Source organism: Maylandia zebra, linkage group LG17, assembly GCF_041146795.1.
Source record: "Maylandia zebra isolate NMK-2024a linkage group LG17, Mzebra_GT3a, whole genome shotgun sequence".
Lineage (NCBI taxonomy): Eukaryota > Metazoa > Chordata > Actinopteri > Cichliformes > Cichlidae > Maylandia > Maylandia zebra.
Window position 1 is genome coordinate 7278570 of NC_135183.1, and position 26881 is coordinate 7305450.

The 26881-nt window shown below is 40.5% G+C and overlaps 1 protein-coding gene across 5 annotated transcripts in view; it reads right to left on the reverse strand.

The window, feature by feature from the left end:
* Positions 1-26881, reverse strand: part of ddah1 (dimethylarginine dimethylaminohydrolase 1) — an 82674-nt gene that overhangs the window by 47047 nt on the left and 8746 nt on the right. Inside the window, exons 1-2 of one of the 5 annotated variants that reach the window (XM_076876090.1) lie at positions 23759-24105; positions 23499-23675 (exon numbers count right to left, since the gene is read on the reverse strand). The exons of 3 other annotated variants lie outside the window; for them this stretch is intronic. Coding sequence is in view for 1 of the 2 variants with exons in the window: in XM_076876089.1 (XP_076732204.1) it covers positions 26177-26236 (60 nt within the window). In the remaining variant the exon portion in view is untranslated. Of the gene's footprint in view, positions 1-23498; positions 23676-23758; positions 24106-26176; positions 26268-26881 lie in introns of those variants that run through there. One more of the 5 variants, XM_076876089.1, reaches the window with a different exon arrangement.

A 26881-nucleotide genomic window follows, 5' to 3' on the forward strand; every position in this document is an offset into this window, starting at 1 on the left:
AGACTGACTGTGTTTATAAAAGTCTAAGGATGATTGTCGTCGATTATTTGTAGACAGGTTGGCTCTCATCACGTGACCTGAATAATGATCAAGAGAGCTGGTCACCTCAGCTACTTGCAATCAGTTTCCGAATGTGAAAAAAAATTCAATGCAATCACTTGGCAAGCACCAATTTCTCCGACTCACAAGAAGGTTGTCGTCCTATTTTTATTTTAGTCTGACTGACCCATGAGCACTGTTCCAGACATACCCCATCCCTCCACCATGGTAATGGCACTTCCAAATGGCAGTGTCCTTAAAGTACAACGTGTTCTGCCACACCACAAAAACTGTCCAAGAATGGCTCAAGGAACATGACAAAGAGTTTAAGATGTTAACCCCAGATCCAACAACGCCACCCACAAGAAGCAAAGGATCCATTGCCAACATCCACTTGCCAAACACCACAGCACACACACAGAGGTGCTATATCTATGCCCTGATGGGTTTTGGTGACAAAAAAGCTACCAGCATAATATGAGGCAGGTGGTTTTCACGTTGCAGTGGATTTGTGTATCACAGTCACGTTGTTGTAGTAGACAAACTGTGCGGTTTTGCCCACTGTGTCATTATGTCATACAGTTCTTACTTTTACTCTGCACTAAAAGAGTCAAAAGCAATTGAGCCTGAGTCTATAATGTGAAATTGTGCATTTAATTGTAATTTATTATTACTAGACTTTCTCCAGTTTTCCATTTAGTGTGCATATGATTTCTATGAGTGACCTAATGAAATGTCACAGAATGTCACAGAAGACATAAAACAATCTTAAAAAAATAAAAATAAAAAATCAATATCAAAACCGATCAATAGCAAACCTCAGATTGATCTGCCAAGTGTGCTATGAAACAGTAACAGCTAATAACTACCTGAAAAATCATCAGGTTTTTTCCAAATGGCAGTCAAACCAAAACAAATGAGTTTTTCAAACCAAAGGTGTCATTTTTTTCTTGAATATAATCATATAAAAGCAGACATGCTGTCAGAGGACTGGAATGTGAAATGGAGCACAGTGGGAATGTCTCTCAGCTTCTGGTGTGTGTGGGCGTGTGTGTAACTCCACAGGTCTGGCGCAGGACAGGTGTGCTCCTTGGGACATAACAATCCCCCATTATTGCCCAGCTAGCATTCAATTACCATCATGTACTCAATCAGTTGGATGGTAAACAGGTAGAAGAGAACATCCATCAATAATTCTGTGCGATGATACCCGACTCCTGCCAGCTAAACACACACATACAAAAAAAGACCAACAACACTAAGAGTAGAGTGTATTTTTGGAGGACCATTCTATTTTTCCAGGCATGTTTCTGTCATTATCATTCCTGGAGTAGCTCATGTTTGAAGTCAACGGGCTGTAGAACAGCACAGCGCTCAGTCCGCACCGAGTGGGAAGAGATAATGGGGAAACCAGGTGCTATGATTGGAGCTACTCTAGCGCCAGAGAGTGAGAAAAGAGACGGCGAGAAATAAAGAGCAAGGGGCAGAAGCTGCAACAGTCAGAGCTTTCTGACCCTATTGCTCTGACTGGAATACATCTCTGTCTGATTAGTTTTTTATTTCCACTTTCCCCTGTTATCTGATCGGCTGGTTTCACCTACCATGCACATGATACATCCGCCTGTCGACTTGTGTAGCAATGAAGAGAAGGGAAGCTTAAAAAGAAAAAAGAGATGCAGTCATGCCAAAAGCCTTTTTGCTCCTTTGCTCACACTTGCACTTTGACCTTATCAGCCTTAAAAACATCTTCAATGAGTACAGCAAAAGAACCACCTAAACATGTGCATCATTATGGGTCGTACACACCAAGACAATGATCATTTATTTAGTAAAGGGTCTTCAAAGACCACCCCTACTCTGAAACACGCAAGAATTAGAAAAACTGGCTAAACTCTGTTGGATGTTTACAATATTGCCAGACTGATGCATTGATCAATGTGCAGACTGGAATATCAGCCAGCACCAAAACCATCTGCACTTGACTCTGCTTGGAAAAATCCACATTTTCACAGCTGAAGAGGTCAAACAAAAGAAAATGTGAAACAATGTTATCAGGTCTTTCCTACATTTTACTAGGTTTTCTTAAGAGCATCTCATCAGGTTTCACCTGCCAGGCATATTTAAGCCATTTTTTGTGAACACACTGTTTAAAAAAAACTTTATACACCACGTTAAATACAATTAGCTGCTCAACTTCTGGTAAGAACCTACTCAAGCAGTCATGTGAAAGGGAAAAACTAAGCATACCTCATCATTCATCAGGTTGTAGTACGACTTTTAATGTTCATTGAGGTTTGTGGGCATTCACTCGTGCACAGCTCTCTTAAGGTCCCACAGCAATTCCACTAAGTTGAGGTCAGAAGCTTGACAGGACATTGCAACAACTTGATTCTTTTCTTTTTCAGCCAGTTGTGGTTGTGGTTCAGATCATTGTCCTGCTCCTTGACCCAATCTAGGCCAAGCTTTAGCTGTTGGATACATGGCCTCACACTTGGCTCCCCAGTACTTTGGTATACAAGGAGTTCATGGTTGACTGTAAGGTCCTATGGCTGAAAAAAAGCCCAAATCATCACGCCTCCACCACCGTGCTTGACAGCTGGCATGAGGTGTGCTGATATGCTGTGCTTGGTGTTCACGAAACGTGGGACTGTCTCCACTTTAATCTTGTCTTGTGGTTTGTTCAGATGCAACTTTAAAAAGCTCCCGTAACCAAAAAATACTTGTTCGAATCATACTGTCATGAACCCTTAATGTGCTGACTGAGGCCTGTAAAGTCTGAGAGCTAGCTCTTGGGTATTTTTCCATGTTTATAGAGGTGCTCACAATGGCTTTTAATTGGTTAATCAATTGTATTTCATTGGCAGCACCTGGCTGCTACTAACACTCTTGGTTCCTATGGAAGCACCAAGTGTTTACTTATTTTTCCACAGGCCTGCACAGAATCGTATGGAAACTTTATTTTTGACATGGCCATATATATTTGTATTACTTTCTCTTCAGATGAAATGTAGGGAAATCAACTACCTGCTTTCTCAGTCTGCCTCCCTGCCAGAGCTACCATATAACTAATGGATGGATGAGACAAAATTAATTAGGTTAAGTCTGCTCATGTGTAGGTACACAGAAAAGTAAACTAGGAGGAGGATGGGGATATTTTGTCTGCGCTTTGTAGGGAGGAATTGCCTTCAAGGAGATATGGGACTGATGTCATCTTCCTGGAGCCTGGAGAAACAATCAATGCATGAGCAAAGGGGAATCCATCAGGAGAAAAAAAAAAAAAAAAGAGGGGGGTGCAGGGGTGATGACAACATCTCAACCGATGATGAGTTCAGAGGGCAAAGTCATGTTACTTTACTGATGACCTCTACTAAAAACAAGCCAAGAGAAGCACTGTTTACAGTTGATGACTGCGTGCAAAGAATGTGCTTGAATGCGTGTGCATATGACACAAAGCATGTGAGTGAGTTCAAAGCTCAGGTGAGCATTTCAAGGAATGACCTTTAATCTTAGCCAACAGGCAGACCCTCACACATTTACATCCAGCTATTCAGTAACAACAGAGAACAGATTCCTATTTCAATTAAGACCAGGTGATTTAATAATACATTACATAATGCTATGTGACAAGAGTTTAATCACTAGATAAAACAGGCATAATCATTGTCATTAGTTCGGGTCACAATTATTAACAGCTCAGAAAATAAGAGTTTGTAAACAAACTCTGAGTGCTACAACCTCAATCACAAAAAAATGTCACAGCTAGGCGCACAACATCGCTGGTTCTCATTTAGCATTCATGAATGTAAAGCCTTTAGTGACACCAAAGCCATTCAGTTTATACATTTTACTCTCCTTGCTATTCATAGTGGATTTGCGAAGTGAATACTGAGTGACGCGGCAAAGTCACATTGGGGGGCTTTAATTATGCTGCGATGAAAGGAAAGCTGGCACAGCAACTGCTCAGAGGTCTGAAGCAGGAAGAATGAAAGTTCAATGGATGTTTCGTACACCCGCCTAGTTTAATAAGGCAGGCTAATTCAGTGATGCGATATCAGGATTCTAACAAAAATAACATTTTATAGTGAAAAGTGGCAAGACCATTATGTAGCAGGCAACAGAAAGCATTTAGACTTTGTTCAGTTTTTACTTTTGGATGTGTAGACAGTGTCTATTAGGCTCAAGGCAGTCTACATAAAATGTAGCTGAAGTTCATGAAGTATCCAGGACACTGCTTTTGTGATCAATAACCACTCCCAAGGCTCAGACTGTATTGTTATATGTCTATATGTATTAAGAGTTTTGTTCAAGTTCACTTTACTATATGCTGTGGAAAAAAAGCTAACAAAAACACAAGTGCATTCAGAGAGTTGGCAGGAACCAGGTATGAAGGTATTTTTACTGTAATAGTTAAAGATGGCATCACAATTCTGTCAGATACAGGTAAATGCATCTGGTGGGCCACACAGAGAATATTTTTAATGGTCTAAATGTTGCAGAGACCAGCAGAAAAGCCACAGTAAACATCTCCCAACTCCATCATCTGTCAGAAACATTCATGATATACCAGAACTCATACAGAGATGAAAGAAAACTCACACTCTTGTCTTGGGGATAAATCTTAATATGTGAGCCATCTTCCAGGTTTGACTTAGTAAAGTCAGCATAAAGTATTTGTTCCATAAGTGCAATATCATCATGCCATGGGCTAAATTTCCATCATCATCAAAAAGAAATTTCATCAGAAATACTGCAGCATACGCATGTTAAACATTAAAAGCTCAACATAACCATGTGAAAACAACAACAGACACTTAAGAGTCCAGCTTATTGCTAGTTTACCCTAATGTTCCCACAAGCTACATAAACATGAATTGTTGAAACACTTTTTAAGGCTTCAAAAAAAAGATTTTTAGATTTTTATTTTAATCACGCTATGTTGCATCCAGTTACCCTGTCTTTCGCGGGTCGTCACCCGAGTTGCTCCGTGGTTGCCTGTCAACTACACCAGCATTTACATTATATAATGCAGTCCAACACTGCAGCTGATGATATTACATAGCCAGAGTTAATGAGGCAGATAAATTAGCAGAGGGCCGTGACGCCTCAGGGCAGATCTCTGACAGGAACATATATAGAAGCCACTGATCAGATAAATTGGTATTCAGGTTCATATTGTAACAACACACACACACACACACGCGCACACACACACACAAACACACAAACATACATACATACATACATAAGGATGGAAGCAGCAGCTGACCTGATGCTCTTGGTTAATAGGTCAAACAATACTATTCCAGAGCAGTAACGATGAGGAATTGTGCAGTCTGTTATGGCTGGACAGTACATGCAGATTTCAGCCAAGAGGAAACAAAGCGTTCCCTGGTGCATGCTGGGACACATCAACCTGTGTGTGTCTGGAAGGGATGTCTGTGTGTACTGGTTTGTTTTTTCAGTGACTGGAAGAAGCTTTTGAAAGTGTGTGCTGTTCTTTGGACGTTTGTTTTGGAGATTGGTCTCTTATCTGATCGTTTGTGTGTGTCTGTCTGGTTTTGAGCGCATTTGTGTATTATTCTGTCTGTGCAAGTGTAGAAGACTCCAGTACCATGTAAAGACGAAGGCTCGCAGTCTTGAGCTCAGCACATTTTTAGTACTTCCCCTGAGACTGCTTATGTCAGGACTGTCTGTGTAGTCTACACCACTGGCTTTCAAAGTCTGACAGTGACAACTTCCCTCAAACAAAATGACACACCTGCATCCTCCAGACACAGCTTTGCATTATTTTAGGTTTGTGTCTATACGGTCACACTGGTTTCACGGGGATAAGCTATGAGAATGTCAGTGTTACAAATATATAAGCACCACATTGATAGGACATTCTTGACTATAGTAAAATTCAAACAATGATAATGCAGCATGAGAACAACTGAAGGGATTAAGCTTCAAGTTTGAAACTACAGTTCCCACAATCCTAACCTGCAGGCACTAATGCAGCCCATTCATTTTCAGCTCATATTTGCTCACATTTTGGCAAATGGGCATTGCTAAAATAATACCAAGTTCAGTATGAGGAATTCCTGATTGCAAAGTATTTAGACACAACTACTTGGTGATTGTTCTGAGCTAGGTTGCACTATGGGGATAGTTCCATGATCAGCAATTCATGCAACAGTAGGAAGTGTGATAACCTACCCTGGTCTATCCTATCACGTGTTTCAACTTGAATTCAAGCAAACTGTATGTGCTCTTTTTGTTACTCTTTACAAAAACGCCCCATAAAAAAAAATACAGTATCAGCTGAGCTCCATCATGTGGGTGTGTTCAGATATGAGTGAGTTAGTACACTGAGCATTCACATGACAGCACTATGGGTTTTAAAATACTGGAACTGCTTCATTAGCTGCGTGTCACAGCTGGTAAAACTGTTCCAAATCCTAATAAGGAGGGCAAATCAGACCTCAGATGTCTGAGAACATGTAGTCTATATTGTACAGTACATATAGGTCTGAATATAACGTTGTTTCCTTCTATTTGTATGTTGAGCTGCACTCCTCTGTCTGACTGGTGGTTAGAAGACAACTACCGAGGTACTCCTGAGTCATTTTTCTATTTTTGCAGCTGCTACTGCTGAGTGAACCTCTCACGGTGGTTTGTTCTCATTATCTCTGGCAAACAAGACGCAAAACATGACCTTGTGTGCTCCTCTCCATCACATGTTCTTCTCCCTTGAAATCACACTTCACTGCATAGGCTGATAAAAGACTTTCAACAACTGTTTGTGAACAGATTTCTCAATGTTCCATCTTAAATAAATCAATTTTGCAGCAGAGCTAAAGTCTGATATTCGGGACTGACTGCAGCAGGTGCCGGCAGCAAGTCATAAAAAGAAAATCTCTCTCTTTTATTACGTATGAAAGTTCAATTTTTGCATGACTACTGTCATGCATCTGCCAATATTATGCAATTATCATGGAATCATCAACCAGACTTTGCTTTAGAATGAAGATTATTTCTGCAGTGTAATTTAAAATGTATTCAACCCGGTGCTATCCATGTGCCTCAACCTTTGCAGCAGAGCATGCTTAAAGGTAAATGGACCAATTAGAACCATGGAAAGGATGGCAGAATCTTCCTAATAGCTCTGCTGTAATGACACACGGCATTGTGATGTCACCAAAACATTACTAGAGCTACTTGGCTATCAATCAGCCCCGCTAGGTCTCCGCTGAGAATTGTGAATGCGCTGATAAGGCGACCCACATGCATAAAAGATCACAACAAACCTAAATTAGTTCTTCTCGAGCTTATTTGCCTTCAGGCTTTTTGAGTAATCACCACCTTTCAAGTCAATCACAAATCCTCCTGCGAGGCTTTTTAACTAGGACAGTGACTGAGTGTGACGTGCCTGTGATATATACCTTTTAACAACAAAGACAGCAGCACATCACTGGAGCAAAATAATGGAACGTGACTGTAAACACTGACTTTTCAGTTCCTCCGTAGGAAATCATTTAATCAACACTTTATGAGCTGTTTGAATAATTCACTGTGTTGAAGTGATTTTTTAAGGACATGGTCAAAAGTAAATTACGTGTTTCTGATTCAGGTGCTTTCAAATGTGAGCAGAGACTGTTCAAGTAAAATGGAAAGACATGATTAACCACTTCAATGTCGACTCCTGGCCTATTTGAGTTTGACCTTATGTCGTCACTTTTTTCCCGTCGTTTGTTTCTGGAGACAGAGTGACCACATTTGGATCAGAGTGGAGTGTGACGTTATCAGCTAGCAAGTGACTTTGGTTGGCAAAAAAGCCTCCATAGACTACATAGAAGTACCATTTAAACATGGGAAACTAGTGCTACTGATGTGGGGGGGAAAGCTTAGAAAAAAAAGGAGGGTGAGCTTTTACTGTTGTGGCCTGGAATAAGTTGCCCCAGGCTGCACTTTTTCTTCCATTAAAAACACCTTTTCTCCAGTCCTTTCAAGATTAATACCAGAGTTAGCTTCTAGTCAGTTTTAAGTTACTTTTTAATCTTTTTTGTTAGACTTTTTATTTATTGTAAATTTAATGTTTTTATTTGTATTCTTCCATGTTTTATTGCTATTTTGTCATGGTCCTGTGTCTGTTGACTCAGGGCTGTTGTATTAATGACTCTTATCTTGTGTTCTGGTTATGTATTCTGTTAAGGTTTTCCTAATTAGATTTTGGTTTTGTGCTCCCTCTCTTTAGTGTCGAGTCATCCCATCCCATGTGTTTCCTCTGTTCGCTGTCTGCGTATATTTCCTGTTTTACTTTGAAGGTCTGTGTCTCTTGTCTCGTCATGTCAATTAGGATCAGCTGTGCCTCGCTCCTGTTTTGCCATTCCTCATTCCCCTCCATCTGTACTTATAGTGTGTGTTTTCCTGTGCTCGTTGTCGGTTCGTCTGCGTTAGTTGGTGTTTCTCCGCGTCTCTCTGCCCTCATCCAGTGTTTCTCCCTGTTTGTTCTGTGTTTCTCCCTGTATGTTGCATGTTCCAGGTTTATTAGTTTTTCCCAGTTTAGGTTCATTTCTTAGTGCTGTCCTTACCACCCTCGCTTTTGTTTGTGCTTCACCTATTGTAAATAAAACCCTCACTTGCATCAAGCCAGTACCTGCATTTTGGGTCCTTTTCTCCCACATACCACACGACCTCTGCCGCAGACGTGACATATTTATTTTTGTCTAATATGTGTTTTTAAAGTGCTTTAAGAATAGTTGGACTGGATTGGAATGAATTAGGTTTGGGCAATCTGTTGCTGCAGCACAGAAAACTAAATTATTTGTCAACTTATTTCAATAAAAGTGACCAACAGCACAGAATGAGGGTCCAATTCAGAGACTTGAATTATCTATTTAAAGTGGCCATGACCAGTTACCAGTTAACAGCTGGTTAAAGGTATCAAGACCTTCATGTAATATCGTGTAATATAAAAATTTACAGTAGTCAAGAAACCAAATGCAAAACAGTTTTTGTACAATCTTGTAAAAGTTTTCATTTTTGCTTCTTGAGAATGTGAACATAAGACTTTGACACCTTTGGGTTATGAACTGGTGGTTATCTTTTGGTTTTATCTTGTGGAAATCACTACAAATTTAGAAAAGACACCCTGCCGCACTAGCACACAGGCACTCAATTATTGCTGCTGACCTTTAAAGCTGATACTGGCAATCATGCTTCCTGGAGGGTTAATGTGCTGATCCAGTCGAATAACCAGCTGCTATGAACATCCTCTGCTGGCCAACAGGATTCCAGTTCCCCAGTCTGCCTCCTGACCCTGCAGCCCCTGATCTGTGATCACCTGCCAGGACTGTTTCCAGTAAGGCAGAGAGACCGGCCAGACTGGTGTGACTTCTCCCCCACAGTGTCTGGTCTAATGACACAGATAAGATGGCACACACACATAAACACACAAGCAAATACATATGTTTAAGTCTATCCCATCAAAAGTCTGCAAAGGAGAAGAGAATTAGCCAATAGCAAACGTGGGTCTGTACAAGGAGCTGCATGAGGAAAAGTTTCTGTTTGTCAATGATAAACTTACAAGCTCAGTGTGTGTGTGTGTGTGTGTGTGTGTGTGTGTGTGTGTGTGTGTGTGTGTGTCATGCGTGAGGCTTTTTCTTCCCAGTTTTCCGGAAGTCTCCTGGAGCCTCCCACTGCTGTGGGCCCCAGCAGATGACTTCTTATTGTGGGTTTGGAGCCTCAGAGCAATTAGATGAGTTTATGGTAAGCACTAAGAAGCGGAGAACCTTGTCATTCTGTCAGAGCCGATTTCCCCTTCGCGCTAAACACCGACCTCTCCGGGCTGCCAAGGGTGGACGCGGGCCACAGCAGAGATTTAAAAACAACAAAAAAAGGATGTTTTTGAAACCCTGGAGTCAATCAACTTTTACTTCCTGTAGCTGCATTTTGTTGCTAGGTGATTTCAAAAGGCAAAACATGCCTGCTGCTTGCTGAGGGCAGCTGTATTTAATACTTGGTAACAACATTAAGATACAAATTATATGCGCACCAAAATGCACGCATGAATTAAGGAGCATCAGCTGCGGTGAACCACAGCCTGCTGTCATTTTTACTGTGTCTATCATCATATAATCCAAGTATTGTGCAAGGGTGTAGGTATTCACAGGCTGCACAGGGAGTCTGTATAAACATACAGCAGCTTCAAAAGAACCCAACAGAGGCAATATAGGATCAGATAAAGATGAGGTATTTGGCCACAGATTGACACAGGAGTGAAATTCGAAAATTCTTTCCACAGGGAAAGTGAAAACATTATACACAATAGGAGCACTAGCATAGCATTCTCTACATGAATGTAAAAGAAAGAAAATGCAGCACCTCCCCATGCAGTCCCCAGAGCATTTCCCAACACTGTTGATGTCTTTTTTCCAAGTGCAGTGCCAACAAAATACTTCATCTGCTCCACCTCAGAGGCCTGTGTATCCTCCTGAGCCTCTCTACGAGATTCACCTCTTTACCAAAGCATTTGCTGGAAAACCAAATAAACACAGTTGCACAATGGAAAGGGGGGTCTTATGTAACTAACACTGGCCATGCCGTGGCCCAAATGTAACAATTTTCACGGCTCTGAACTTGAACACCTTCTCTTGCACACACAAGCATGCGTACACACACACACACACACACACTGCCCCATAGGAAGCTAACCAGCTATGTAGCGTGTAGTGCTTTTCTTTTCTTTTCTTTTCTTTTCTTTTCTATCTGCAGGGATTATTGAGAAATAACAGTAGGTGGGCAGACCTATGTGAGCAGAGAGACAGCTAATGCGGATTTTACGTAAAGAACAATGAGGTGCAGACCCATTCACAACAAGCTAATATTCAATATACCAGGGGGTTACTGCTAAACTTTACTGTGCACATAAAATCTCCTTCCAGTCACGTTCATCTTTTCAGCATCTAATAATATGTTTTCTCTTTGGCGGACCCCAGCATAAAGTTATGAGATGAAGTTGTTTACTGACTGCTTTTAAACATTTTTTTTTAAACATTTTTAGATCTTGCTTAAGGACCCGTGTGAAATATATTGATGCTGGCTCCAACCCCTACTTAAACTATTCTTGATGTTAATTGGGTGTTTTATGCAGTGACACAATACCTCACATACTTCAGTGCTTGAGACCAGACTGATAAGAGTTTACTTTCTAGAATTAACATAAGAGACTTTAGGAGGAACACCAGTTAAACTCACAACATACAATACTTCATGTTGTATTGTCTTGCACATAACTGTGGCTGTTGTAGTAGGCGATACAATCAGTGTGACTACGCAATCAAGGCTGTGTCATTAACATCCGCCCAGCCTGACAACAGAAAGGGGTCTAAATGTAAAGAGCACTTTATCTGACAGTGTAAGGTTTAATAATTGTAGCAAGAAATAAAAATGTCCTTCATTTTTTAAATATGAAATAAAAAATAAACAAGAATCCATCGTATTCCAAGATTTTCAATTCTACAAGAAAGATTCCCCCGATTTGAGAAGCCGACAATTAGAAAATGTTTGGCAGAAAAATAATTTAATGAGTCAATTATTTGCTAACTGTCTGGATTATTCGACAAATCATTTCAGCAGTGACACAGTTTGGCTGCCGCTGCGAGTGCTGTGTGTGTGAAGGGTAACATAGAAGAAGAGTGTGTTTTCAGTATGATCCTTGGCGTGAGAACTGACTGAAAGCGGACATCACACCACACTGTGACAGCTGAGGGCAGACAGAAGAGGCAACACACATCTCGTCACTCGCCACACCAACCACGCACATACAAATTCTCACCATCATACACATGTGGTAAATGGACTGGTTCTTATATAGCGCTTTTCTACTCTTTCTGAGCACTCAAAGCTTTATACAACTAATACATTTACACCCATTCACACAAGCACTTTTTTCTGAGTATTAAGTGCTAAGTATCTACCATTCATACACATTCACACTCCGATGAACGCATCAGAGAGCAACATGGGGTTAGTATCTTGCCCAAGGATATTTGGCATGCAGACTGGAGCAGCCTGGGATCGAACCACCAACCTCTGGTTAGTGGCTGACCTGCTCTGCCACATGAGCTACAGCCACACATGTGAATACAAGCATATACAGATAGTTAGGTCCATAATCGTTTGGAAAAAGACGCAATTGAAGTATTTCTGTCTTTCTACACTATCAGGGTGGATTTTAAACATTCATTAAGCGATTAAAGTGCAGGATTTCAGCTTTAATTCAAAGCCTTTACCAAAAGTTTGCACTAACTTTTATACGTGCTCTCCGATCGTCAGAGGCTGAAAACTAAATGGACAATTGTTCCCTTGTGACAAATGAAGCAGATATGATATCTGAAGGTGTTTGTATTTTATAGCTTTTCACTGTAATTGACAATATAAGGCCTGAAGAGATGTTAGCACAAGAGACAAACAAAGTAAACATAGCAAAAACTTTAGGAGTGGCCAAATTAACAATCTGGAATGCACCGGCCAGCTCAGCAACACCAAAAGGTCGGCTAGATCACAGAAGACAGCTGAAGTGGATGATGACAGAATTATTTCCATGGTTAAAAAACAGAACTAAAACCATTTAGCCAAGTCAAGAACACTTTTAGAGGAGGTAGGCGCAGTATCTTTGTCAAGGTCAAGAGGCACCCTCATGAATCGAAATACAGACGGTTTACAACTGGGTGTAAACTCTAGGCTAACTAAACTGAGACAGATTTGCTACTAGTATTCATTCGTTTATTTTTAGACTGGGAGGGGGTGTTCACATGTAGGCCTCTGCGTAGCCTTGTGGTATATGGGTTATCTATATAACTCATAGGTGCGCTATAGGAGCACTCTTGCTACTACTTGCTTAACCTAATTTGCACAGATTACACAGATTTCTCACACACAAAGGTGCAGTATGTGAACATGTCCAAAAAAAGGAGAAAGAAACTGCAGCCAGACATTACCAGACGTTAAATCAAGCATCTATGAAAATACATAGTTAAGAACTGTTAATGATTATTTTGGCTGAGAAATCTTCTTCAAGTCTGTGCACTCCTATTTTCAATTACATAAATGCAATATGACATCAGAGGTGTTGGCAGAAACAGTGACTGCGACTGTTTAGTAAACCAGTGAACATGAAGGTGAGTACAGACATGCTTTTAGCCCCGAGCCACAGGACTACGATCAAACTTGTGCTCCAGAAATTGAGCTTTACAGAGTACTTCTTTCAAACCTAGGGATGAATGGCATTTTCTAAAGTGGGAAATTTCTATTCTTTAAGACATTTTTTCTGTAGAAAGGTTTGTTAATGAAAACTACATGGTTTGAAAAGGAACTTTGCATCCTTGTTTACCTTACACTGGGACCTGATATGACCCTTCAGTTTATCCATTATCAGAAAAAAAAAACAAAACTTTTTTCTACTTTTAATTCATTACTTTTCTGATTGGATGCCCCTTGTAAACAAAAGGTTTGAATAAGAATTGGATGGCGCTTCAGTGCCCACATCCACAGACGTGAGCTATGTGTGTATGACCGTATTAGAGATATCTGTTCTCAATTACATGCAAGAGCAAACTTAAACTCTTAAGTGTTTGAAACAGGATGGATGACTTACACATTTGAGGACTTTATTAGAATTTTTGACAATTTAATGTAATGTAATATAAACATCCACTAATGTATCAGTATCTATAGGATAGAAAACACAGATAAATGCAGCATGTATAATAGCAGCACAAAGAATAGATAAAACTCAAACACGCAGTGTGAGAGTTAACAGCCGATCTCACCCATCATGTCCTCTACCCTCCTACCCTCTCCTGACTCACCCGTGTTCGGCAGACACCAGCGTATCACCTCCTCTGTCTGAGAATAAATGCACACGGTATAATCATGTTTACTTGAATAAAGACAAATAATAAGAATTCATGCAGACCACCAAGCAGGAAACAGCATTTACTGTCTGCTTCAGTCACTCTAGCCTTTATACAGCTAGTACATGACCTGGAATGCACTGTGCATATGATTAACTAAAGAAAGAAGCTGAAATTGGAGGTGAACCTATACTCTAATTATCAGCTGAGGCCTTTCCTTTAAGAAACATTTCTGTAATTTAGATTCTTTGCTGTGCTAGCTTTCTGGCCTGAGTATGTAAGAAACGGGACTAGCAGCACCTAGCCACAGTTATTGCGAAGAGCTCAATTCAAAAAGAAAAAGATGCGTGCTACCAGTCTTATTTTTCCAGCATATCTATGTGACATCCTGATATTATGCAGTACTGTGCAGAATCCTTGAACCACACTTCATTTCTATATATTTTGCTAGAGAAACGGGAAAGGCGTATAATGTTGCAGCATTGGCATTGAGCTTGAGATCATTTTCATCTTGAAAAATTAAGTTGTTAATCAGATGGCTAAAGACCTTTGCTGATGTATTTCTCTCCTGACCTCCTCCACACATATTGGTGATGATTTAAACCAAAATTTCCCAATTTGGATTCAATACTCCACAAGACCTGTTGATTTCCAGTTACGTTCTTGTGTAATTTGGCATTCCTCTGGCTTTACCCTGTTTCTTTTCATTAAAAATGGCTTTCTTGAATAATAGATTTACTGAATGAAGGGCCAGATGCATCTCTTTGCTGGATTTTTATCCATTTATTAAGAACATGACTTTCAGATGCTGTTCATCTGCTGAAGATGCACAAGGTTTTTTCTTTATGTCTGGCACGTCTTCTTTTGTTCTCCACTTGTCCAGATTCTTCAGATTTTTTAAGGACAAATTACACACCATGCCTACTTTACTTTACCTTACAGCTAATAGCTCTTTGGGAATCACAATGCTGGTGCTATAATGTTATTTTATGCCTGTAATACTGTCTTACCTTTGACACGATCCCATGAAATTGGTGTTTATGTTTAAATGATTCATAGGTCAGTGACTTAACAATTTAAAAGGATCCCTTGAAACTGTTCAGATACAAGACTGGACTGAAAATAAGGGGGGAAAAAAAACAGCCAAAGTCCAAAGAAAAAAAAAACCATATTTTTAAGACCACTTCAAAAATTACACCGATATAGCAGCTTGGAAGCAAAATACAAAGGAATAAGGTGTAACGCAAGACTTTTTGGACGGTACAGTAATGTCAACCAAAAAAGGATCAAACACTCATAGTGAAAGGCCAAAGCAGATTCAGCTAACTGAAGTCCAATGGTAATGCAGATCTACTTTAAGCAAATCGTTTGTGAAATACATAAATTATTACCAATTAATTCTGACACCCTAAACCTCTGTGGCTCTAAGCAGAATTTTGATATTGTCTCATGGTTGGAATGGAATCACGTGAACTCATTGGCTGACAGCATTTCTGCTCAGAAAGCATCCAGTGCATAATGAATGTCATCTTCTTGAATCCTCTAATTAACTGCATCATTAGCTTGGCATCCACTTACTTTAAATTGCTCACACAATTGAGGAGTGTCATGCAATTCCTCTTTTGGGAATAGGAGTGGTGATGGTATCATTCTACTCAGAAACATGACAATAAGGCACAGCAACATGGCCACATATTGTTCAAATGCTGAGATTATCTCATTACATCGGCCAAGATTCACTCGCTGTTAAATTCAATTTCTAGTGTGCCTTGTACGGCGGCACAATTAAAAAGTACTCTGCAAACCGCATTAGTCAGACTAAATAATGGAGACCAAAAAAGTGCTAACTCAGAGAGGGCGGCTCTGGAGGAAAAAGGGCGCCTGAGATATATCACTTTCATCAAAGACCAATGGGTGGGCCTTTCCAAAGAGGCAGAGAGCAGGAGAAGTTCATACAGAGACAGAAGTATTTGTTCCAGGCTGTGATGGATGAACCAAAAATTAAGCGAAGACACGTGAAGCATTCATCATTGACAGAGTGATGATTATCATCAGTTTATGATTAGTGAACATTTCAACAAGTGCAAAGATGCATTCCTGTTCAGTCGTGGATCTTCCATACAAATCTCCAGCAGTAATACATGTTTGTTGTGGAAAAAAGAAAAAAAAAAAGAAAAAGGACATTTTGCAGACAAGAGACAACAGGAGAGATATGATGACAGGAATGAAGGGGAAACTGGAACGTGCTGCAGAAACAAATGGCTTCATGTTCCCGTCAGAAAGATAATTTTGAAACAATATTGGCTCTGTGATCTGAGAGCTGAGCAGATGTAAAAACATTGTTTTTTTGCCTGGGCAGTGCTCTGGAGGCTTTGCATATTCAACTAAAACGAAGTAGAAAACAGAACTAAACCCAGGACTCAATCCAGCAATGAAGCACAAAATCTACACGACACGACTGCTGTTCACATCAGAGACAAAAGATAAGATGGGGAATATGGCCTTAAATACACGTGTCTGCAGGCGGAGGTGCTTTTCTATGGGTGGAATTGAACACACACATTCATAAGCAGCATATGCAGCTCTGTGTGAGTGCCACCTTTTTGTTTTTGGTCCGCACAAAGAGTAGTTATATTGTTAATTGCTAACAACAGTGTGAAAGGCTTACCTAGTTTAAGCTGCCATCAAGGGCTTGGTTACGCTTAATCTTCTGATGTGACCACAAGCACGTGAAATAAAAGGGTTAATAATTTGTGCCGTGTGTACTTCCAGTGGAATTGACACAGAAGGCCTAAAGTTACAGTAGCACTTGGAAAAATTTAAGTAGTTACAAAATCCTTGAAGTTAAGCTTCAACTTGTGCCTCATTTACTTTTGTTTTTAATTGGTTGAGTTCAATGTTTCATCACTTACTTCACTATTGATGTGGCTCCAGGTTGCCAGGAGCGAGGCACTGTTTTGAACAGAAACCAAGCGCCAAAAGCAAAACAGTTTCGACCATGTTCTATCAACACTATAATGAACCTTGCTTTTACAACACTTACTGATTGTGTGCAGAATTACATTATTTCAGCTCGTATGAGCTCATTGGAAAAAAAAAAAGTCTATTTAAGTTAGTAGCCTGATACAGACTTCCTTTAATGTTTTGTCGGTTTAAACTGCCAACTGAGGAAAAAACAGCATCACGTCAGCGCCTGGTGATAATTACATGCAGGATATGAGCAGTATTTTGACAGAGTCACACCTGTAAACCCACTGTGGAGACACATTTTTAGCTTTTTGGGGTACTTTGAACGCGCTTTTCATCAACACAGAGTCATCTGTCTGAATGTTAAAATCCAGAAAAAATAAAAGCAGTTAAAGCTTCAGCAAATGATCAGTTATTATAAAGAGACAACAGCAGAAAGTTCTTTACCAGAGAAGGTATAAGCCATACGTTCTAAGCATGCTAGCTGCTTAGCTTTGTGGACAATTTTATTCCGTCGCTCTGTTGACTTATCCACCACTTTGGGTTGGATTGCCTCGAAACTGCAAACTTTCATGGTCCTGAAGGAGTAAATCTTTATAGCAGTGAATATCCACCAATTTTTCTTCAAACACATGGAACAGATTTGTCTGAACACTTGTGGTGGTGACAAAAATCAGTATAGAAACACAATCCTCATATTGACCCTCATTTATTAATAAGTGTGTCAAAAACGCCCCAAAAGTCTGTTTGCATGCCATATCAGGTTTAAGGCATGTGGGCACCAGCAGATTATCTTCTTACCAACATGCACATGTTAGTTATTCTAAATCAATAGGCTCAATCTGCGTACTATGTGCATACAGCCACACCCCCATTTTTCTACATAAGGAAAGAGGTTTACCTGGAGGTAAAGTGGAAAGAGTCGATATGAAGATATAAGAGAGAAGCCTGCACCTTTAAGGCAACAAAGAAGGAGAAAATCTGAATTTAGAAACTTAAATAATAGTGTCCAAAGAGGTAGGCGGGAAAGGGGGAGCTTTCCAAAGTTTTTCCGCTCCAGGCCGACAGTCTGTAACATTCTCATCTGGTTAAACGCAGTCTGTGGACTCCATTCAGCCTGATGGGCAGCACTCTGTGTTAATGCTTATTAGCATGCTAACATAGAGAGCAGTAAACAATTGTTTCACCACTATTGCTGGCTATTCACCCTCAATTTATCACTTTTGTCTTCACATAAAAAAGAAAGGAAGCAAACTAGGGTCAGTAAATCTCCGGCTGTCCTAAAATTATTCAAATAAATATATCAAAACTATAACTAGCATCTCATAGTCACCAAGCAAAAGACTTAAGGATTTTAATAGCAGAACAACAAAGTTTAGCATCATATGTTTTTTTTATTAGTTTTACAGGTTAATGACCAGAAAAATGTTCATGCAGAATATCGTGGTGTTTCAGTGAAGATGACCTTTAACCTTTTGCATTTTGAATGTCAGCTCCAGTTCATGAAGTTGTTGTTTAGTGACAGCGGAGGAAACTCGGCATTTAAACACAACTGTCAAATAGCCTGACAGACAAGAGGCTGTAGCCTGGAAGGCTTGAGATATTCCCTTTGTGTCTCTCAGAGTATTTTGTTTTTAAGATTGAGAATAAAAGATACGTGTGAGAGTGAAAAGTCAAACATTGAGAGAGAAAGCAGAGAGAAAGATAATAAAATGAGCATTAATATATTTCAGTTAGCCTTCTGACTTCAGCTTGATTTACTAACTGTAGTAAAATGTGGCAGAGGCAAACATTTTGTCATCAGCAGCTTTTAGTTTATTACGGGATACCAAGATAAATGCTTACTGGAGTTTTCAGTATTAGAGATGCTTGTTGTGTTTCAAAAAAAATAGACATGGTCAAGACGACCCGCTGAAGTTCAAACTAAGTGTCAGAATGGGGAAGAAGGGGGATTTACGTAACTTTGAATGTGGAATGGTTGTTGTGTCAGACAGGCTCATCTAAGTATTTCAAAAAACTGTTGACATGCTGGGATTTTCCTACACAACTAAGTTAAAAAGGCCTCATTGATGCCAGAGATCAGAGGAAAATAGCCAGACAGCTTCAAGCTGATAAGAAGACAAGAGAACCTCAAATAACCACCCACTACAACCAAAGCACACAGAGCATCTCTGAATGGACAGCATGTCAAACCTTAAAGGAGGTGTGCTGCAGCAGCAGAACATCACACGGGGTGTCACCCCTATCAGCTGAGAACACAGAACTTGCACAGGCTCACTAAAATGAGACAATAGATGACTGGAAAAACATAGCCTGGTCTCATGAGTCTCGATTTCAGTGACATTCGGACAACAGGGTCAGAATTCGGCATGACATTTCTTGAACATGCCAAATTGTTCTGTGTATCTAAATGGCCTCCACAGTCTCCATATCTGACTTGGACAGAGCACCTTTGGGATGTGATAGAACAGGAGAGTCACATCATCTCTCAATGTTTCCAGCACCTTTGTAATCGATGCACTGATGAATTAAGACAGTTCAGAAAGCAAAAATGGCAGCTAACCCAATATTAGCAATGTGTAACTAATACATGGTCAGTGAATTCACATCACTTTAACACTTTTTCCATATTAATGCATGCCTCAGAGTACAAATCCCCAAAAGCCAGCATTGCTCCACTTATAAATGGTAAAGTCTTGAAGTACAGGTGCTAAGAGGGATTGTGAGCTTACATATTTACTTTCATTGGCACTCCTGGAATCAAAGGTCAGTGAAACTTCCCTTTAGATGTGGTAAAAACGGCAATGCACCAGCTCAAAGCTTAAAGCAAATATTTCAAATCACAAGAGAAACATTGCTAAGACTGCAAGGGCAAGGACATTTTTAAAGGAAATTTAAATTATTAAATTAGAATGAAAAATTCTTTGCCCACTGAAAAGTGAAAATATGTATCAATCTCCACTTAGTATTACTTTACTCTGAATTTGTAGTCTGATGGATCCGAGATCAGAAAGTAGACAAAAGTAGAAAAATGTTCAAAAGTAAGGAGAAAACTACACAGCACATCATTTTTCTAAACTAAATGGGCCTTTCTCACATTACCAAAACTTCAAGTGAAAAAAAGGACAACTTTTTTTCTTTACTTATTCTGCACCCTTTCTGACCTCAGCAAGGCTGTCTATGCCTGGCCTACTTCCTATGTCTTCCACTGCTTGGTCTCACATACCAAACCAGACATTCGCACACCCACGGTGACGGCCGAGTGTGACCGGGTCATCCCGCGAGGCTGAGAGGAGTTCCTGTTCACGAGTCTCCCACATCTGTCTCCCAGGCTGCCGCGCTGATGCTGAGTTGGAGGGGTTGCGGTGGGTGAACCTGGGGCTAAAAGTGGGCGTGGTCCAAGATTATTGGGGAGGGTTGTCTAGGCTGTTCACCCACTTCCATCTTTGCACAACCCACATGAGAGGCAAAGCCCCGGCACGTGCTGGCTGACCCATGCAGAAAACTAAAGAGGTGGATCACTTAACGTTCGGTGTGGTTTGATTTGATTTACTACACCTTTACAAATTAACTTATTTTATCTAGTAAAATGTGTGTATTTTCATTTCAAGTCAGCGAGGGAAACATTTATAGCACTTTCTACACATCCTATACAAGTCAGTCAAAAGGAGACTTATAGTTTTTGAGTGGCGAACAAGCTACATTACTAAGTGGGTGATTTAACACAACAGTTAGTCCATTAATATAAATGTAGGCAATTATGTGAGCGAGACTGTACAGCTAATGCTTTGACGGTCTCAAGAATGAATGAGGATGGGAGAAAGCAGCGGCACCAAGATGTTACGAATGAAAGATCCAGACGAGGAAATCAGACAGGCAAACAGCGGGAGGAAGGGCAAGTTAAATGCGGTAGGAATGTTACAGACAGTTGGGGAATGCACGTAGACCCCGTCCCACACGCTGCTGGCGGATTTCAGATGTCTCGCCCTTCTCCGACGTTCGCACTCGGATGTTAAGTCTCCGCAAAGGAAGCCAGTTCGGTTCTGTTAGGGAAGTCGTATAAGAGCAGGGGAGGGCAGCGAGGAATCGGCATCTGCAAAAGGCCGTCTAGTCAAAACAAGGCTCATGTGCTGTCTGGTGTTCGCTTGTGGGGGTAGCTACACGAAGCATGACCGGAAAAGGGGGCCCACGTGGAAGCATAAACTACGTGGACTGAACCTAAATATTACGTCTATAAAAATATGACCTAAATATTGTGTCTGTGGAGCAGGATTTTCCATCCTGTCTCCACACCTGGAGACATCCAAGTCTTGTACACTCAGTTATGACAGATTTTTAGCACTTTTTAAATGATTGCTATTTTCCAGGCAACTTGCAGTCGCCCTTTAAGCCGTGTGCTATTACAAGATACAGTAGGTCTCAAGTAGCACACTCTAAATATTTAGGGGCCACACTTAAAACATCAGTGTCAGAGGAGGAGTTCAGTAATTACCTCACTGAAGCTTTGAATTCTACTTGATAAAACTAAATCCCGCACGCCTGCCTGCTTAGCTGCTGCAAGTTAAGGTCTTTTTTTTTTGCCTGAGCAAAAACATAAAAAGTGAGGGTCGAGGATCAGAGAAGGGATTTTCTTTCTAGGCAATTAAACTCGACTTTGCTGTCAGACTCAGAGGCTGCCAGCACAACCTGATGCTCCAGGTAAGAATACGAAAAAAAAAAAAAAAAAAAAGTCAGCTGTCTGTAGTTACTGGGGCGACAATTATACGGCGCAGTTCAAAAGTTCAGCAGAAATCACTACTGTGAAAACACCTATCCACCAAGGCGTCACTCCCAAGGATTGAAGAGCATCTCCATCTACCCTACGAGAGGAAGCAATCCCAGAGTGAGACGCTTGAAAACCACGAGTCTGCTGAAGCAACACTGTTACGGCTGGCTAATTCTCGAGCAAAAGTTACAACCCAAATTTTATCTACCTTTGGGTTCTCACAGGCAGAAATGCCACATTTCCGTGCTTGTGCCGTAATTATGAAAGTCTGAACAACCTGCTCGCTCGGCAGCAGGCGAAGTGATGAAACGGAGGTTATGGTTCAAGCAGATTAGAGGTTACAGTGTAATTTTAGAACTGTTCTGCCGTGAAATTGCACTTTCATCTCCAGCTTGAAAACAGACAAAAAGCAATATTTAAATCTAAAAAAAAAAAAAGAAAAAGAAAAAACATATCTTGACTCGAAACAACATTTTTACACACAATCCATGTCACATGTTCAACTTTGGCATCTTTGTGGCCAGACAGCAGATCACCAAGGGCAAAGGAACCATTTTTTCTAATGTGCACTAACGGGCTGGACTGAATGTGAAGAGCAGCAGGTTGACTGTGATTGCTCTGCACTCTGTCACAGAGAATGAACCCAGTTAGGAAAACTAATTTTGTTGTGCCATGTCCAACAGCTGCCTGTTTCAGAGGCCAATGCGAGGCTGTGGCCACAGTGAGAGTGGAGACTAAATGATAAGATTCTGTTTGGTAGTGTGGTTTTCTTACAGCAAGGGTCAAATGAAGACATTTTTTATACCCTGACCAACATGTTTGGGATAAATGTAAAAGAAAAAACTGGCAATAATGAGAACGAGCATAAAAATCATAGAAACATTTTTATATTATATTGATCTGGGGAGCCTTTTTTCCTCTTTTTTTTTTTTTTTTAGCCTCAGGTCTCATTTGTACTTTTGTGTCCGTGATGCGTCCTGGATCTCCCCAGAGAGTTAAAAGAGCAGTCCACTGTGTGCTACTCAATTCCAGTGGGAACGTCTCACTTGGACAACTCAGGATGTTACAGCAGAACTCCTCATCGACAGTTGGGGGCACGTCTGTAACATGAATGGGAAGTTTAAGGCCGTCATGTCCCTCTCCTTCCAGCTTCTAGCTACTGACTCTTCAGCTGCTGTTCGGTCTGGGTCACAGCACAAAAGTTGGTACACATATACGCTTTCTTTGGTACCCTCAATGAAATCACATATGTGCATACACAAGACAGAATCCCCAAAGAGGAACATTTTGTATCAGGTATTTCTTTTTTTGAACTGTTAAAGAACTTTTCTTATTTCCACATCGACCTGATTTTATTGCCCTTTTGACTTCTCTTTGACCTAATTTTGTTATCACTGTTACTTATCTCTAAGAAACACAAACTCACTCTATCACATTTAGGGATGGGTATTGATAAGCCTTTAACGATTCCGATTCCATTTTCGATTCTGTTTAACGATTCGATTCCTTATCGATTCTTTTTTTTTTTTTAAAAAGGAGAACACTAAAGTCGATTAGCTTAGAACTGTGTTTTATATCTTCTCTTTGAACAAGATAGAAATTTAGGAGTAACATGGCCTTACAAACCCAACAGTGAGATCTTAAGAGATCCACAGCCTACGGCTCTTCAATGGGGTGTCACAGGGTCCCCAGGAAAAAAAATGTATATGTAAAATAATAAAATAAATATTCTCCTGTAGCAATAACAAAGTTTAACATAAATTATTCTGTAGCAATTACACAAGAATATCCAGTAATGTCCCTGCCTACAATTAAACACATTCACTTACCAAAGTGAAATCGGGGGCATCTGCTGCGGCAAATGGGTGCAAGCCTTTGACCACAAACTTAGACACTGCTCGGTGACATTAGTCTATCCTGGCCTGAAAGGAGACGCTACCGGTAGACTGCAGCGAGAACTGCCAGCATCTGAGCCAGCCAGACTCTGTCTCTCTCATCATGGTTATCTAAATGCAACGCACAGTAATAGCAGGTTTTGTAATAAGGTAAATCGCGCTAACATAATGTGCAATGCTAATTGATTAGTTACCTGCAGTATTAACGGGAGAGGACGTGGAAACGCTACCGCTGCTGCTGGGTTGAGCTTCGCTAGTCCGGAGCGGATCAAAAACACGACATTCGTTGAACGCAATCGCGTGTTTTTTGAGCAAATGCTTTTGCATGTTCGTAGTGTTTCCTCCCTTTGATGAAATCTCTACTTTGCAAGTATTGCACGTTGCCCTGTTGTCATCCTTTCTCATAAAGTGTAACCAAACTTTTGAGCGTTTGTGCCGCTCAGGCGCCGTGTTTCCTACTGGGTAAAAGACGCTACTCAACGTGATGACGTCATTCGGGGCGACTGGAATCGATAAGGGAATCGTTTATAAAAGTGGCAAATGATTCCAAGGAATTGAAACAGTGGGAACCGGTTCTCAACAAGAACCGGTTTTCGATACCCATCCCTAATCACATTGAGTGGCTGGCTGGTTTGACTCACACCCTTTACGCAGTCAGTTTCTGCTTTCTGGATGCCGGCCTTTAGTCCCAAAATGCAGGAAAAGCCACGCTTTGCTCCAGCAGCCATCAATCAACCAAATAAAAATAAAAAAATTTTAAACCCACATGATTATTTACACTTTGTTATGCTGTAAATGAGTTATCTGTTGTTTGTTGTCTGTGTTTAAAAAAAAAAAAAAAAAAAATGTGAGCCAGCCCAAATATGGAACTGATCACACCTTGTACTTGGGGGACAAACTAGACATATTTCTAACTTGTGACCTTTTTATCCAAAAGTTAACTTCAGTTCAGTTGAATAAGCTTGTACTTTAAAATCCCTTTAAAAATCCTTTGCAAAACTGTCCTCCATGTAAAGATGAACCTGAGCTGCTGCTGAAAGCAGGATCAATAAAGTATTTACGCAAGCGAAAACATGCGAGTTTTGATTGGCACGAGGACGCCAGCAGTTCAAAACCTGCGTCAGAGCTTCTGAAGAGAGGAGCAACAACACAATCATGCAGGCTCATCCACAGCACATCTGCAGCACGCTCATTTCTGCTGGATTCACTTGTCATTAAATTATAGGCTGAAATGTGGTCAGTGGGTCACGGGGGTATTTTCCTTTTCCTTATTTATTGTTATTCATTCTTTGCATGCAGAGCACAGCTCAGTGAGACTTCCTGTTGTTGCTGTGCTGTCAGTACTTTGTGTGAGTCCTCAGCTCGCAAGCGGTCAACACCAGTCATGAGCCAAGTGGGCCATGGTGGCATGGGACTTTACATGCAACAGCTCTGGTGAAGCGACAAGAATGATGGTTAAAAAAAAGACTCAATGAATAGCAGAAACAGACAAAAAATTACCAAAAAAAACCTGATAAAAACATCTGTCACAAAGAGAAAGTCATCCTTAATACAAAGCTCTGCTCATGTTTGTCACTGGCCTCGAAAAGCTAACCAATTTGCCGTAATAACACAGCACAAGGTGGCTGTTTGCAATCTGAAAAGGGAAGCTCGCAAGCTGTCAAAGCAAAATCTTATAATTACTACTTTTCTGGGAACAAAATGCATTCAAAGCTGAAAACTGTATTTCAGACGTATGTTCTTGGGGACCTTGAGTAAATATTTTCCATCTCTGTTTTTCGAAAATGTTCTACATTATACGCAAACGGTTTGGCATCCCAGCTCCTCACGGAGTAACTAAAGCCAAAAAAACAGAGCCATTTTCATTATGACGCATAAATGGGTTCATAATAAGCAAGAAATTAAAGGTCATATGACAATCCACAGCTCCTCTTTCAGTGAATTCTGTCAGTTAAGCATTCATACTAATGCTCGGCATTCAGGGGAAAAATAGCTTCGGCTCTTTGTTGGAGTGGTTTATACAGAGCTCCAGGCTGTAGTACCCAATAATGCAATCAATTTAGACAAACATTTCTCCTCATAGAAAAGCTTTTAAGCAAAAGCCTAATGGAAAAGATTCTAGCAATCTTTGAGAAATTACAGAGCTGAACAATTTTAAAATCTACAATGCATTTGATCAAATGCAAAAAAAAGTATCCTGAAAAACAGAGAGGAAAAGTCAGATAACACAAACCAACTTGTTAATCTGCCATGTAGTGACAAGAGGATTGCAATAACATGAGCAAATGAAACTTGATGCAGATCTAATGGACCAGAAACCAATAACCAAGACTAAAATAATAACAACACAGCAAGTGACACCTTTGAATTCCCACATTAATTTCCTCGTGTCATTTCACACGAGCTCTCTAAAGCGCTTGATCAACACACTTTACATTCGGAACAAAGTTTTGCTTTCCCTCGACAATCCAAAGGACGTGTACCCCGGGGGGGGGGGGGGGGGGGGGGGGGGGGGGGTCCCATTTCACTGCAGGGCAACCTGCATGTGGCGAATAAAGCTTTGATTGATTGATTGGTTATTTCAAAAGAATCAATGATAGAGGCTCGCTTACTTTCTTAATCGCGAGCGGCGACGAGGCTTTTCCTGAAACCTGCACTGAGCCTTCCTTCATACATCTTCAATAAGTAAAAATCAATAAACCCTTGTCTCGTCTGAGCAAATTATCAGCAATAATTGGTAAGGAGAGACATGAATATGTTGTAGTCGAGCTCTGTAAGCATTGACTTTGATAAGAGCGTGAAGAAAACCGGACTGTGTTTGAATGAAAGGCAGGAAAACAAGCTGATGACACATGTTTTGGTGATACGTGTGCAGGAGATACAAGGAGCAGAGCATTTTGTCCATTTTTTAAAACCCTATAGCTGTGTTAAAAACAGAGCATTACACTGGGAACGGTTGTTCAGCTCCATGTATATATAAAGTCCCAAAATGACATTACACAGAAAAGCTTCTCATCTCTGCACGCACACATAAACAAGCAGAAACATTCCTTTATCACTCACTGCCAAGCTGCCACATAACATTAACTGTGGAACAAAAGCTTTTCTGCTCCCTTTAGTGTGGAAAGCCATTTGTTGATTTTTCACAGCGTATCCTACGGCCCACGGGGCTTTAACTCGCACAATCATAATGATGTGTCATTTGCGCTGAAAATTATATCTCATTACAAATATAAGTATCCAGTTCAGCCAAGTCATTTATAATTCCACCCAAGACAGGAGTCATTTACTCATTAGAATCCATCTGTGGCTGTTTT